The 14,189-nt window shown below is 45.4% G+C and overlaps 1 protein-coding gene across 1 annotated transcript in view; it reads left to right on the forward strand.

Annotated features, from left to right (window-relative positions):
* The window catches only part of CDH3 (cadherin 3), a 139,320-nt gene extending 125,461 nt beyond the window's left edge, over positions 1–13,859 (forward strand). The window contains exon 20 of the mRNA XM_070771946.1: positions 13,411–13,859. Within this exon, the coding sequence (XP_070628047.1) occupies positions 13,411–13,422 (12 nt within the window). The 3' untranslated portion in view covers positions 13,423–13,859. The remainder of the gene's footprint in view (positions 1–13,410) is intronic.
* The last annotated feature ends 330 nt before the right edge of the window (positions 13,860–14,189 follow it).

Below are 14,189 nucleotides of genomic sequence, written 5' to 3' on the forward strand. Positions count from 1 at the left end.
TTAGTTTTTCATTTAAAATAAGTTTTTCTAAGTTTTAAATAGTGAGTCCATTTTAAAAAACAGTATTAAGTAAGGATTAGCGAAGGTGGAATTCGGGTATGCCGTAAACATGTATGCAAGCGTACACATGTGCAGGAAGGTGGTACTTCAAAGAATAAAGCTCCAAAATTGAAATCCACGCTCTGCTTTTTATCTTATATGTTCTTTCAAAGAGTAACACTTTCTTTGTTGAGGAGGGCATGGGGGGGAATTTACAATCTAGAATATAAAAGAAGAATTAAGTGCTAATCTGAGCATTAATAGTTGCCTATGTTCAGGGAAGAGTGGGAGGGAACTTTAGGGGCTGGAGAAATCTGAGAAGACTTCCTGAAGGAAGAGGCTCTTTAAATTGTCCTTAAAGGATACATGGGAGTTGGATGAAGAGGCTAAAAGAAAGGAGAGGGCCATGCTTTCCTTTGCCATTGACTTGTACAGATGAGAAAACTGAGGCATAGAGAGAAATGTCTAGGAGAGCCCAGTCTGGCTCAGGTCTCAGGATCTTGTTCTGGGAGAACCCAATGAAGTAGAAAATAAACTAAGTCAAGCTGGGAGGGATGGGGATGACAAGAGAAGAAGCTCTGGGTTTGAGTGTTGATGAAGAGCCACAGTGAACTTTGGGTAAGGGAGAAGCTGCCGAGACTAGTAGATAGCTCAACAGAGTGCATAAGAGTGTGAGCTCTGAAGCCCCAGAGCCTGGGTTCAAGTCATTCTCTGCCATTTGTGACAAGTTATCAGTTTCTCTACCTGTAAGATGGGGATGATGGGGGTACCTACCTCACAGAGTTGCTGCAACAATCAAATAAGTTAATTCATGTAACACACTTAAAACAGCATTTAGCACATAGAAATACTTGGTAAGTATTAACCTTATAGTTAATGTTAATACTATTGTTGTTGTTATTAACTATAAAGTGAGCTAGAAAAAAAGAGATTAGAGTCAGGGAGGCTGATCCAAAGGCTGCCTGCCACCTCTGTGCCTCAGTTTCCCCATCTGAATCAGCTGCTCACTGGGGTTCTCCTCACTAGCTCCTTGGTTCGAGAGCCCATGAAGTGCTGGAAAGAACCACTGCCAGAACTTGGTACCTGCCTCATCATTCAACAAATATTTGTTGGACCCCTACTGAGTGCCAGGCCCTGGGAATACATGGAAAAACAAGACAGCCCCACCCTGTGCATCCCTTATAAAGCTCCAGACTGAGGGAAGAGACCAGGAAGAACCAGGCAATTACAGGGTAGGTGATCTTAGTCTGATGTGATGTGGAGTCAGGGAGGCTTCCTGGAAGAGGTGACATCCGACCTGCAGTTTGCTGTGGGCTGGAGATGGAGATCAGGAGGAGCAGCGTGTGCTCAGGAGGGGAGAGGCATGACCAAATTGATACTCTAGAATGATCCCTCATGGATGTGTTCTAAATAGACACGTTTACATGCAAAATTCCAGGTGGACAAGGCCATTCACTGCTGTTGCATTGTCTGTAAGAGCAAAAGATTGGTCGCAGCCCTTAGTCCATCAGTGAGTGACTGCATAAATAAACTGTGTCATGTTCACTGCCTGGAGACCAGGAGACAGGAAGAACCAGGCAATTACAGGGTTGGTGATCTTAGTCTGACCTGATGTGGAGTCAGGGAAGGTTTCTACAACTGAAATATTCTACAACTGAAAACAAAAAAGAAGAAAAAAAGAAAGCTCTTTATGCAAAAATGTGGAAAGATCCATAAGATATCTTGTCAAGTGAAAAAACAAGTTGGAGAACAATGTGGAATGTGTGCTACCTTTTGTATAAGAAAATGAGGAAAATGAGACTACATGAATTTTTTACGTAAATTTGCAGAGAGAAACTGTAGTACAACCCTGTGCAATAGAATTTTTTTTGATGATGAAAATGTTCTGTATTTCAGCTGACTAACACAGCAGCCACTAGCCACAGATGACACTTGAATTGTAGCTAATGTGACCAAGGAACATAATTTTTAACTTAATTATTAAATTTAAATCTAATAGCCACATGGGGCTAGTAGCCGCCGTATTGGACTGCAAAGCTCTAGAAAAATATAAAGAATCTCCTAACAGTAGTTAGTTAACTGCTGGGAGAGCGCTGAGAATTAATTAGTTGGACAGCTGACAGGAGTGGGAGGGACAGTTGTACTTCATACCTTTTTTGTGTTGTGTGATTTTTTTTTTGTTTGTCTTTTGTTTGGTTGGTTTGGTTTGATTTTTTTGGCCACACAGTGAAGCACGTGGGATCTTAGTTCCCCAACCAGGGATTGAACCCGTGCCCCCTTCTTTGGGAGTGCAGAGTCTTAACCACTGGACCACCAGGGAAGTCCTCCTGTTATTTTTAAACTAGGTGAATGCCTTACCCATCTCAAAAGTTAGATTTAAAAAAATGAAATTGAGGAATGAGGCAGCGAGGCAGAGCCCTCAGGCTATCTGTGTGGAGAATGAACTGGAAAGGGAGAAAGAGAGAAAGGGGAGACCCGATGTACCAGTCAGGATGCTGGCAAGAAACAGAGACAAACTCAAAAGATCAAGTGTGCAGCGCTGGTGCAGGTACTGTTCACAGTGTTGTGGGCAGGGTTGCAAGGTTTCTTAAGCTCAGCACTGTTGACTTGTGGGAGGGATAGTTCTTTGTCGAGGGGTGAGGTGGGGGCTGTTCTGTGCATTGTAAGATGTTCAGCCGAATCCCTGGCCTCCCCCCATTAGAAACCAGTGGTGCCCTTCCCCAGCTATGACAACCAAAAACCTCTCTCAGGATTGCCAGATGTTCCCAGGGAGGGGCACAGTCATCCCTGGTTGAGAATCACTGGGCTCCATCACCAGTATGGGATAGCTGGACACCCCTGGGACTAGCAGATGGGAAGCCATCACCACCCTTAGGTCTGATGGGACATAGGACAAGGGGAGGAAATGACTTTTCACGCCCCAGTGAGAGCTGGAGCCGCAGTAGAGGGTCCACATGACAGGAGCTGTGGCCGTAGGTTGTAGAATGCAGCCACTGCCAAACCTCAGCTGGCAGGGACGGGAGAGGGGAGTCTGAACCACTCTCCTCCCAGCCCCATCTCTTATGAGTTCCTTGCTGGAAGCCAGAAGGCAAGAATCTGGGGCTGGTGCTGGCCATACAGACAGGTCGGGCTTCTGGAGCACAAAGCAGGGGTAGAAACAAGAAGAGTGCATTTGTGGGCAAAGAGGAACCAGCGAGCATAAAAGGCACTATTGTTGTCTGATTGGGGGTGAAGGTGGCTGGGACAAAGGTTGAGGGGTAGGGTGGACAGAAGTGGGTAGAGGGAATTCCCTGGCGGTCCAGCAGTTCAGACTCCACACTTTCCCTGTGAAGGGTGCGGGATTTGATCCATGGTTGGGAAACTAAGATCCTGCAACCTGCATGGCACAGCCAAAGAAAAAAGAAATGGGTAAATTCAGGGATCTTTGGAAGGATTCCATGGCTGATCAGATGTAGGCAGTGAGCAAGAGGAAGGCATTAAGGACACGATATTCAGGTTTCTGCCCTGGGCAGCTGGGTTGATAATGGTGCCATTTTCTGAAATGAAGACGAGCAGAGGAGCAGGTCAGAGAAGGGCAATGGTGAGTTTTGTTCTGAACTTGCTTGTATTTTTGAGCACTTTGAGGTGCCTATTGGACGTGGAAGTGGAAATGTTCAGGTGCAGTAGGGTTCTACAGGTGTGGAGTTCTGGAGAGGGTTCTGGGCTGGCTACAGGCCAGGGGCCCCTGGAAGGTAGGGGGCCTTGGTGCCAGCTTCTCAGCATCTGTTCTGCTTCCTTCTAGAGATGGGAGAGGGAAGTCACCACCAGCTGGAGAGGAAGGAAGAGGAAGAGTGAAGGAGAAGTGGTGACCCCTTATCATGAAGGGAACCCACATCCTGTACTTCATATCCCTCTTCTCCTCCCATGGGTGGTTTACTGGAGAGAAACAAAAGCTGAGGGGTGAGGCCTGAGCACAGGCCATGAAAGAAATAGCTTCAGGGCCCTTGTGTATATCACTTCATGAGTTGCCAGGCAGTTGTGGGCGGTGGGGTGGAAGAGGAATAAGTCACCCCATCGACCCCTGGCACTTCCTGGAAGCTGGGGATGGAGGAAGCTGCGAGCCACTGGACCTGGGGTCCTGAAGCTGTGAGAGCACCCCATCCTGGACAACCCCATGAGAGAGGTTTCAAACAAGAACGGTTGAATCACTGTGGATGACATGAGGCCAATGAGAACTCCAAAAGAAAATGGTAGTCAGTAAAGCTATCAGCAGCAACAACCCCTCATCTTAAGAAATTTCTTGGGAGTTTTTGAGAATTCCCTGGTGGTCCCATGGTTCGGACCCAGCACTTTCACTGAACCCAGGTCAATAACATTCATTGTGCCATATCAGGAGGCTGTTTTTACCCCCATTTGACAAGAAAATCAGAGCTAAGAAAGGTACGAAACTTGGCTGGGCCTCCAGTTCAAGGTTCATCCTCAGTCCACCTCTGGGCCCAGCACATTAGCCTCCCTTCCAGGGCATCTTCCTCCTCCCTCTGCCCCTGGCCCTGCCACTCCCTCTGGGCCAGATTCTCCCCTTCCTCCTCCTTCTCCTGAGATCTCCCCACTCGTTAGTCCCTCCTCTCCATTTATGTCTGTATGGAAACAAAAGTCAAGACTGGTTTTGGTGGACTGCACTTTACCATCCTTGAGAATTATTTTACATGTTGATCTCATGTATTGTTTCTGTTAAGGAAAAAACAATAAAAGCAAGTCATTTCACTTTAATATGTCTCTCTATTTCCCCCTAGTAATTCCGTTGACCTTCATCCTAATCAACAAGCATATTGGGTTACTATTGCTCCCGCCGCCTGGGGTCAGGAGCAGGTTTATTTTTCCAGCGATATTAGACAGCTCAGCTCAAGAGTCACCAGGGAATAACTTCAGGGGTTTGGATTGTAAGTGTTTGAGAGAGCTGCTTATACACGTACCACCGCCCTCCCCCAACCCCAGTCTCTCTGTGCCCACCCGTTTTGTTGCTTAGACAATTGCAGTGGCCCTTAAGCAATGCTGCCTCCCAGGACTCCTCCCCCATCTGTACCAGGGTCACCTTCCCAGAACACAGATCTCATCACGTCCCTTCTCTGATTAAAGACTTCTGTTCCGTTCCCATGACCTACTAGATGAAGTCCAAGTAGCATGTCATGTGATGCCCTCCAGACCCTGGCCTCAGTTGACCTTACAGCCTTAATCCTGCCCACCCCTCAGCTCTGCCCCACAGAGCTTGTGGGGTGGGCAGGTCCCACAAGCCGCGCAATATCTTTTTAGGATGCTGGCTTTCCCATTGCCTCACCTTTGCTTGGGCCTTTTTCCCCCATCAGGGGTATCTTACTTCTCCTTGACTCTGCACTCCCTCCGCCCCTCAAATCTGATCAATTCGTGCAAGCATTTCCTCTGCAAACCCTTTCTTTCACAATCCTGGAGTCTCAGAGTTAGTTGCTTTCTTGACACTGTTCCTTTCTCTAGTAGATTTCATCAGAGTCCAGCGCTTGTACTAGGCTTCATGTTTTACTCTCCAGTTAGAGAGTAAGCTTACTGAGGGTCTCTGCCTGATCATCTCCAACCCGCACTCATCCCTGGCACTGAATGCAGTACCTGGGACCAGGCTGGTGCTGAGAAATTGCTGACTTAAAATCCAAGACCTTCTCTGAAACCCATCTTTCCGATTCCTGGCTGGTCCCTCCTCTCTCAAAGCCACTTTGCCTCTCCTTTAGCCTACAAGTGACTTGGTTATTGCCCTGATGACATTTCTTCCAGGAAGTCTTCCAGGTTTGGCATCTACCTTAATGTACTCATCACCCTGGATTGTAAAAGCTTCCATCTCCCCCACCAGTCTGAGGATGACTTGAGGGAAGGGGTTGTGAATCTAGCCAAGGGCGGGTACCTAGGGGTGGTTCATAATTACACAGCACTTTCCTCACCAACTGTTCGCTTTTGTTTGTTTTTTTTCTGGCTGTGCTGGGTCTTGGTTGGGGCACACGGGCTTTCTCTAACTGCGGTACAAAGGCTTATCATTGCAGTGTCCAGGCTTCTCTATTTATGGCATGCGGGCTCTAGAGCACTAGCTCAGTAGTTGCTCTGCAGCTTGTGGGATCTTCCTGGACCAGGGATCAAACCCATGTCCCCTGCATTGGAAGGCAGATTCTTTACCACTGGACCACCAGGGAAGTCCAGCCAAGTGTGTTTTAAATACTTTATGTATATAACCTCATTTATGTGTCAAAACAGACATGAGCTAAGTAGCATTAACCCCAATTTTAGGGAAGGGCAAACTTAAACTAGAGAGATTCTAAACTTGCCCAGAGTCACACAGCTGGGAAGCAGAGGAACAAAGGTTTTAACCCAGGCCATCTGACTCTCATGCTAACTTTTCCCCATGGCACATTATTAATTGTATAATTTAGAGACCAGAAGTGGGGTATGGCACTAAGGAGCCGGGCACAGCCTGGGCTCCTGCTCTTCTTTCCTCAGGACACAGTCCCACACCAGTCCCGAAGAGTTGCCCAAATGCAAGGGCAAGATCTGTGCTAATAAAGCATTCTCGGTGAGTTGCATTTTAATAAAGACTCATTGTTCTCCTCTGTCCAGGGAGCCGCCCCATTTCCTGCTGCCCCACAGGGAGGTCCTGGGAATGGTTAATAGGGCTTTGCTGTTGAATAACCTCTGGTGTAGCTTCAGTAACAAAAGACCTTACAGCACCAGGCCAGCCGCCAGACCTCTCTCCTTGCTGGTGGGCACAATATATGGCTCAAAATCCTGAAATATGCACATCATTTTTGACCCAGTAATTCCACTTGGAGAAACTTGCCCTAAAGACCTCTCTATACAATTCATCAAAGTCATGTATATAAAGGAGTTCCCCATAACACTGTTTATGAGAATAAACACTGTGAGGAGCCAGTGTGGGGGAGGGGGCGGGAAACCTAGGTCCATCAAAAAGGGAATTAGTTTAATAAAATATAGGCACCTTAGGTAGTGGAAAATTATGCAGCCATTAAAATGCTATTAGAAATCTGTGTTTATTGATGTGGTAGGTTGTCCATGAACTGCTGTTGAGTAAAAACACAGTTACTAATAGCATAGGTAGAGTAAGGTTGTTTATTTCTGAGGGAAATACAGAAAAGTGGTGACAGTGATTGTCTTTAGGGAGGGGAATGGAGTGGCTGGGGCTCAGAGAGGAAGAATTCCTTTTTAATTTTTAATGCATCTCATATGCTGAGAATTAGATGAATCATAATCCTGGATTCATGATACATTTATATCATTGGTCTGTGCCTGCCCAGTTTTCAATTTGATTAATTGATTATGTTTAAAAATTTTTTTAATTTATTTATGGCTGTGCTGAATCTTCATTGGTTACTGATATTTCTCCTGGCAATCTTGATTCCAGCTTGTGCTTCTTCCAGCCCAGCGTTTCTCATGATGTACTCTGCATAGAAGTTAAATAAGCAGGGTGACAATATACAGCCTTGACGTACTCCTTTTCCTATTTGGAACCAGTCTGTTGTTCCATGTCCAGTTCTAACTGTTGCTTCCTGACCTGCATATAGGTTTCTCAAGAGGCAGGTCAGGTGCTCTGGTAAATACAAATTAAAACCGCAATAAGATATCACTACATGGCTAAAACTTAAGAGTGCCCACACTGGTGTGGAGCAACTAGAACTCTGATGCACTGCTGATGGCATAACAGCATGGCATAGTCACTTTGGGAAAAACAGTTTGGCAATTTCTTGGAAAGTTAAACATATGGTAACCATCTGATTCGGCGATTCTATTCATAGATATTTACCCAAGAAAAATGAAAACATATGTCCACATAAAGACATCCGAATATTCCCAGCAGTTTTATTCATAATAACCCATAACTGGAAATAGCCCAAATGCCCATTAACTGGTAAATGGATAAACAATTTGTGGTAACTGTACAGTGGAATACTGCTAAGCAAAAATGTATATATGTACCAAATAGATGAATCTCAGAAGTAATTCTGGAAAAGGCAAAACTATCAGAAAAGACAGAAAAGAGCTCAGTGGCTGGAGGGACTAGGGGTGGACGGAGAGATTGTCTACAAAGGGCACAAGGGAAATTTTTGGCATGATAGAAGCTGTCCTATATCTTGAGTTGGGGGGGTCGATACATACTGTATATGTTTATCAAAATTCACGAAATTTCACACCAGAAGGAGTGAATTTTACTATATGTAGAACATACTTCAGTGTTTTAAAGATAGATGCCCTTCTACAGGCTGGATCACAGCCTTGTTGTGGCGAATGGGGCTTGTGTAACTCAAAAGCTATGAGCCACGCCTTGCAGGGCCACCCAAGACAGATGGGTCATGGTGAAGAGTTCTGACAAAATGTGGTCCACCGGAGGAGGGGATGGCGAACCACTCCAGTTTTCTTGCCACGAGAAGAACCCCATGAACAGTATGAAAAAGCAAAAGGGTATGACACCAGAAGTTGAGCCACCCAGGTTAGAAGGTGTCTAATATGCTACTGAGGTAGAGCAGAGGACAATTACTGATAGCTCCAGAAAGAATGAAGTGGCTGGGCCAAAGCGGAACTGGCACTCAGTTGTGGATGTGTCTGGTGGTCAAAGTGAAGTCTGATGCTGTCAAGAGCAATATTGCATAGGAACCTGGGATGTTAGGTCCATGAATCAAGTAAATTGGATGTGGTCAAGCAGTGGATGACAAGAGTGAACACTGACATCTTAGAAATCAGTGAACTAAAAACAGGGGGAAAAGGTTTATGCAAAGAAAAAGAAAGAAGGCTTGAGATCTGTGGATTCTGAGCGGTGAGGAAAGGGAGTTTCCCTTGCTTTCCCTGGAATCAACAGTTTGTAGAACCTCCTTAAAATCTGAGGCCTGAAGCTCTGTCTCTGACTTGCTGGTGATCTTGGGCAAGTACCTTCCCCTCCTGAAAACTCAGTTGTCTGTTTTCCCAGAGAGGGAGAGGAATGCTCTTATAACCTCCAAAAAATGCACAAATATCTTCTGAGGTCTGATTCTCTGAAGGCTACCCACAAAGTGTTATAGATATTCTTTTCAAGTAACAAAAATGTTTTTTAAAAGTTCTTCATGGAGAATTTAGAAGCATTTAGTGCTTTGTAGGTATCAAGTCACTTAACCCTCACACCATTCCTAAGAGGAAAGAGTCATTTTTACCTCCATTGTATTAAGAAGGAAACCTAGGCACCTAGAGATTACATATTAATAACTTAACAAGATCAGCACAGGTCAGTATCCCTGGACTTGAACCCAGCCCTCTCCTGCCAGGGCCCAAGCTCTTAACCATCACACAAAATCAAATGATGTTTCTTAGATTTATAACATCATCAGGGTCCAAGTCAGAAATGACCATGCTTTTATCCAGTTCAGTTTTTCAACTGTAGGTCTCCAGAAGTTAGTGAGACTTCAAATCTATTCATTGGGTCAGGATTGTATTTATTAAAAAATGAAAAAGGGTAAAATAGAGTAAAACAGAAGAAAATAGAATATATCAGAGTATATCGCACACAGGAAAGTAAGTGTTATCTTGTGAAAATTTCAATTTCAGTGTGTGTATGTCCCAGCACAATATAAACGGGAGCCCTGATTGGAAAAGTCTGAGTAACACTGGCTAATCTGATCTGTTTTACAGAGGTTGAGACTGAGGCTCAGGAGGGGAAGCTAACCACCTAAGGTCACACAGCCAGCCTAGATTCTGATGGTCTTTGCTCCCATGGTACTAGCCATTCAATCATTCATTCATTCAGTAGTTATTTACCTTGGCCTGCTTTGATCAGGCTCCACAGTGAACACCAGGAATATTGTGACAAGCAAGCCAGACCAGGCCCTGTCCTCCAGGACAGACCTCCTGTCCTCGGTCTCCTAAAAGGAATTCAAAGCAGCTGATGTGGCACATAATAGCCACCCTTTAGATATATATATATATTGCTTATTCTGTGCAATATTGCTTATTCAGACATTGGTCTGAACAGGTACTAGCTCACTTGATTCCTAGACAACCCTACATGTGAGGTTCTACTGTCAGCACCAGCAAACCTGTTTAATAGGTGGGGAAACTGAGGCATAGGGTCAATAACTTGCACATAACTATTAAATGGCAGAGCTCAGATCTGAGCCCAAACAGCCTGTCTCCAGAGTCTGTGTTCTTAAGCACTACCCAATTCTGCTTTTTGGGGGGTTCTGTAGTGTAAACCACAGCCCAGCAACAAGTCTCACCAGGGACAGAGTGGGGGAAGGAGAGGCTTACAAGGGGGGAGACCTTACTGCAAACACAGTCTCAGCATCTATCTTTGTGCTCTTGGCTTTTTAAATTTTATTTTTAAACTTTTAAAAAATTTTCGGTCACATCATGACTAAGTTGTCTACTAAGAGGAACATCTGCAGGGAACCTAGCCTCCAACCCAAGCCCCAGCAGGCACAGGCCAAAACTTGGAATTAAGAAGAAGGAAAGTGGTTTGGGGGGCTCCAAGCTGGACTGGAGCTCCCTGGCTGGCTCTAGAAAGGTGGAGCTCTGCAGAGGGGCAGGGTTCCTGCCCCAGGGAGCAGGCACCAGGCAGATCATGCCCCTCACCTTTTTGAGTTCCTTGGTCAGAGAAGACCACCCTCCCCCAGGTGAGCAGCCTCCTCCTAATGCTGAAGGATCAGGCTATAGCTTAAATGTTAGTTTCTATGTGCCTAGTATCTGTTCACTCTTCTCTAGGTGACAGCACCATCATTTTTCTTTAGGGGACCACACCTCCCCTGCTCTTAGTCCATGTGGTCCTAGAAGGCTGATTCCTCTTGCATCATGCCAGGGCTGGACACATGACCTGGTCTTAGCCAATCAGAACCACCTAGCTATCTCTCTGGCCACAGGCTTGGTTCATGTCTTCACATAAGCCAAGTCAGGGCGTAAAAGTGAAACCTGAGACTTGTGCTGTACCTATTGGAAAAGTATGGTATTTAGTGGCTAGGATTGCTAAACTGGTGGGTTAGTAGCCTGTTTCTGCCTTGATAGAAGAATCTGAGAAGAAAATCAACATAGAGGAAAGCAAAGACTGAGCAAGACAGCTCTATGATGACATAATTTGACCACCTGGAGCTATCCATGCCTGAAGTCCACCCATCATGTGCTTTTTAGTATGTAAGCCCTCAATTTTTTTTTTTTTTTTCTACTTAGGCTCATATGTTTCTGGAGTTTCTTTAGTCTGCTTTGCTGACTCTAAAGCTCCATACAAAAGGGGCAGCCTCTGATACACATGGTATTCAATAGAAAAGGGGACCCAGAAGTGAGCAGTTCTATTTATACTATATCCCACCTGCGGCATATCATCTGATAGTGTTTTAACCTTCCTGAGCCTTGGTTCATGTCTTTGGAAAAATGGGTTCCTTGGTGTTGCCTGGGGGATTTGCAAACTGGATCGGGTGACTCCCCTGATCCTAATTAAAATCCTTCAATGGCTCACCATTGCTCCAGAGATGCAGTCCAAGCCACTGAGCATGACTAACATGGCCCCTACCCCGAACCCTACAACACACACTCTCCTTACCTGCCTTCTGGGTCTAATCTCCGCCTCTTTCTCCTCCAGCAAAACCGAATCACCTGAAAATGCTGAGCTCTCCTCCTCTTGCCCAGGCAAACACACTCTGGCTAATTCAACTTAAATGTCACTCCCCCAACAGAGCTTTCCCTGAGCCCCTGTGCCTTCTCTTCATGGGCCTTGTTAATCTTGAATCATTATCACCAGGGCTATCCTCCAACCAGGATCACTGATATGGCTATTCTAGTGGCTAAAATACAGTATTGAAAATTTTTCACATCAGTTGGTAATCAGCTGCTTCCCTGAGTCCCTCAAGTGGCCCCCAAACCCCAGCCCCTCCCGCGCCCTCACGCCTCCCCATGACCCGACCCAGCAACTGAAAGGGTAAAGCTGGCCCAGCAGGAGGACTGAGGACCTTATGTTGGTGTGTTGATGTGTTGGCTGGTATTCATTTTTGATTGGCCTGGTTCTACCAGTTGTTAAATATTAATGTCATCCTTGCTTATTGCCTTGGATCATAAATACCTGGTTCCCTTGTCGTATTCCACCAGACTGAAAGCTCTCTGAGGATGGGGGGGCACCTCCCTCACCAGCAAAGCACTAGGCACATGGTGAGTGTCTACTGAATAAAAGGATGGATGAATGAGTAAATGAATGACTGTGCTCTAAAATGTTGGAGAGTCTTTCTAGAAAATTATGGACCCCCATCCTCAGTCTGAACCCTGGAGTTTTCTCTTAGACTTCCGGTGAAAACCTTGCTCTTTGCCCAGGTTTTATTGCTCTATTGGTCTCCACCCCTGCAGGAAGCTGTCTCTCCAACTGCCACAGTCTGGTTCCTGTCTGGTCAGCTTCACCTTCCCTTCCTGCAAGACTTGTACTCTCACTGAGAACTGTTGGGCCCGGGACAACCAAGATGCACTCCTTTCATGAACCCATGAGTAGGTGAGCACATGTGTGTATGCTACACACACACACATACAGTGCTCACTGACTCAGTCTCAAAAAGCACAAAATCAGAGTTTTTAGAGGCAGAAGAAAACTAAAGGATCTTTTCAGCCAAGCCAACTGAGTCATTTTACAGACAAGAAACCAAGACTTGGGGAAGGAAAGATTTTGCTTCAAGTCACAAGGTCAATTCCCTACACTGCTCTAGCTGCCTCCTGGAGTTTGGTATTAGGTTGGCCAAAAAAGTTCGTTCAGGCTTTCCTATAATATCTTACAGAAAAACCTGAATGAACTTTTGGGTTAGGATTAGGGTTGTTGTTCAATTACCAAGTCGTGATGGACTATTCTCCATCCCATGGACTGCAGCACGCCAGACTTCCCTGTCCCTCACCATCTCCTGGAGTTTGCCCAAGTTCATGTCCATTGAATCAGTGATACCATCCTACCACCTCATCGTCTGTCTCCCCCTTCTTCTTCTGCCCTCAGTCTTTCCCAGCATCAGGGTCTTTTCCAGTGAGTCACCTGTTTACATCAGGCAGCCAATGTATTGGAGCTTCAGCTTCAGCATCAGTCCTTCCAAAGAGTATTCAGGGTTGATTTCCTTTAAGATTGACTGGTTAAGGTTATGCCAGGCCCAAAGTGGCACAGAGTGATTTTTCTGGCTGCTGGTCCTGGAGAGGGTTGGTCTTTTCCACGTGGATGCGAGACTAGAAAGAGCTCTCTCTCCACTCATCACGTGGACAGGTCCCTGGCTCTGAGAGGAGGGATGGGGCCTTCTGTGCTTGAAGGTGGGAGGCAGGAGCCTTATTTTGAGGTTTTATATTCTCTAGCTCTTCTGTAGCACCTTATCTTTTTATTTTATTTTTTTATTGTAGCACCTTATCTGAGAGACCAGCTAGAGAGGTGTTTGTGCCAAGAGGAGGCACCCAGCCAGCTATGGAACCCTGAAGCCATGGGCTCCCCCTCTCTCAGTGAACCAAGCGATCCTGCTGCTCATGTAGAAAAGTCAACCTCCTTGACCTTCATTAATGTGGAAATAATAATAGTTAACAATTGCACTCATCTCACACGCTAGTAAAGTAATGCTCAAAATTCTCCAAGCCAGGCTTCAGCAATATGTGAACCGTGAACTTCCTGATGTTCAAGCCTGTTTTAGAAAAGACAGAGGAACCAGAGATCAAATTGCCAACATCCACTGGATCATGGAAAAAGCAAGAGAGTTCCAGAAAAGCATCTGTTTCTGCGTTATTGACTATGTCAAAGCCTTTGACTGTGTGGATCATAATAAACTGTGGAAAATTCTGAAAGAGATGGGAGTACCAGACCACCTGATCTGCCTCTTGAGAAATTTGTATGCAGGTCAGGAAGCAACAGTTAGAAGTGGACATGGAACAACAGACTAGTTCCAAATAGGAAAAGGAGTTCATCAAGGCTGTATATTGTCACCCTGTTTATTTAACTTATATGCAGAGTACATCATGAGAAACGCTGGACTGGAAGAAACACAAGCTGGAATCAAGATTGCTTGAAATCTTGAGAAATATTGAGAAATATCAATAACCTCAGATATGCAGATGACACCACCCTTATGGCAGAAAGTGAAGAGGAACTAAAAAGCCTCTTGATGAAAGTGAAAGAGGAGAGTGAAAACGTT

The sequence above is a fragment of the Bos indicus genome, chromosome 18 (genome assembly GCF_029378745.1).
Source record: "Bos indicus isolate NIAB-ARS_2022 breed Sahiwal x Tharparkar chromosome 18, NIAB-ARS_B.indTharparkar_mat_pri_1.0, whole genome shotgun sequence".
In the NCBI taxonomy this organism is placed as follows: domain Eukaryota; kingdom Metazoa; phylum Chordata; class Mammalia; order Artiodactyla; family Bovidae; genus Bos; species Bos indicus.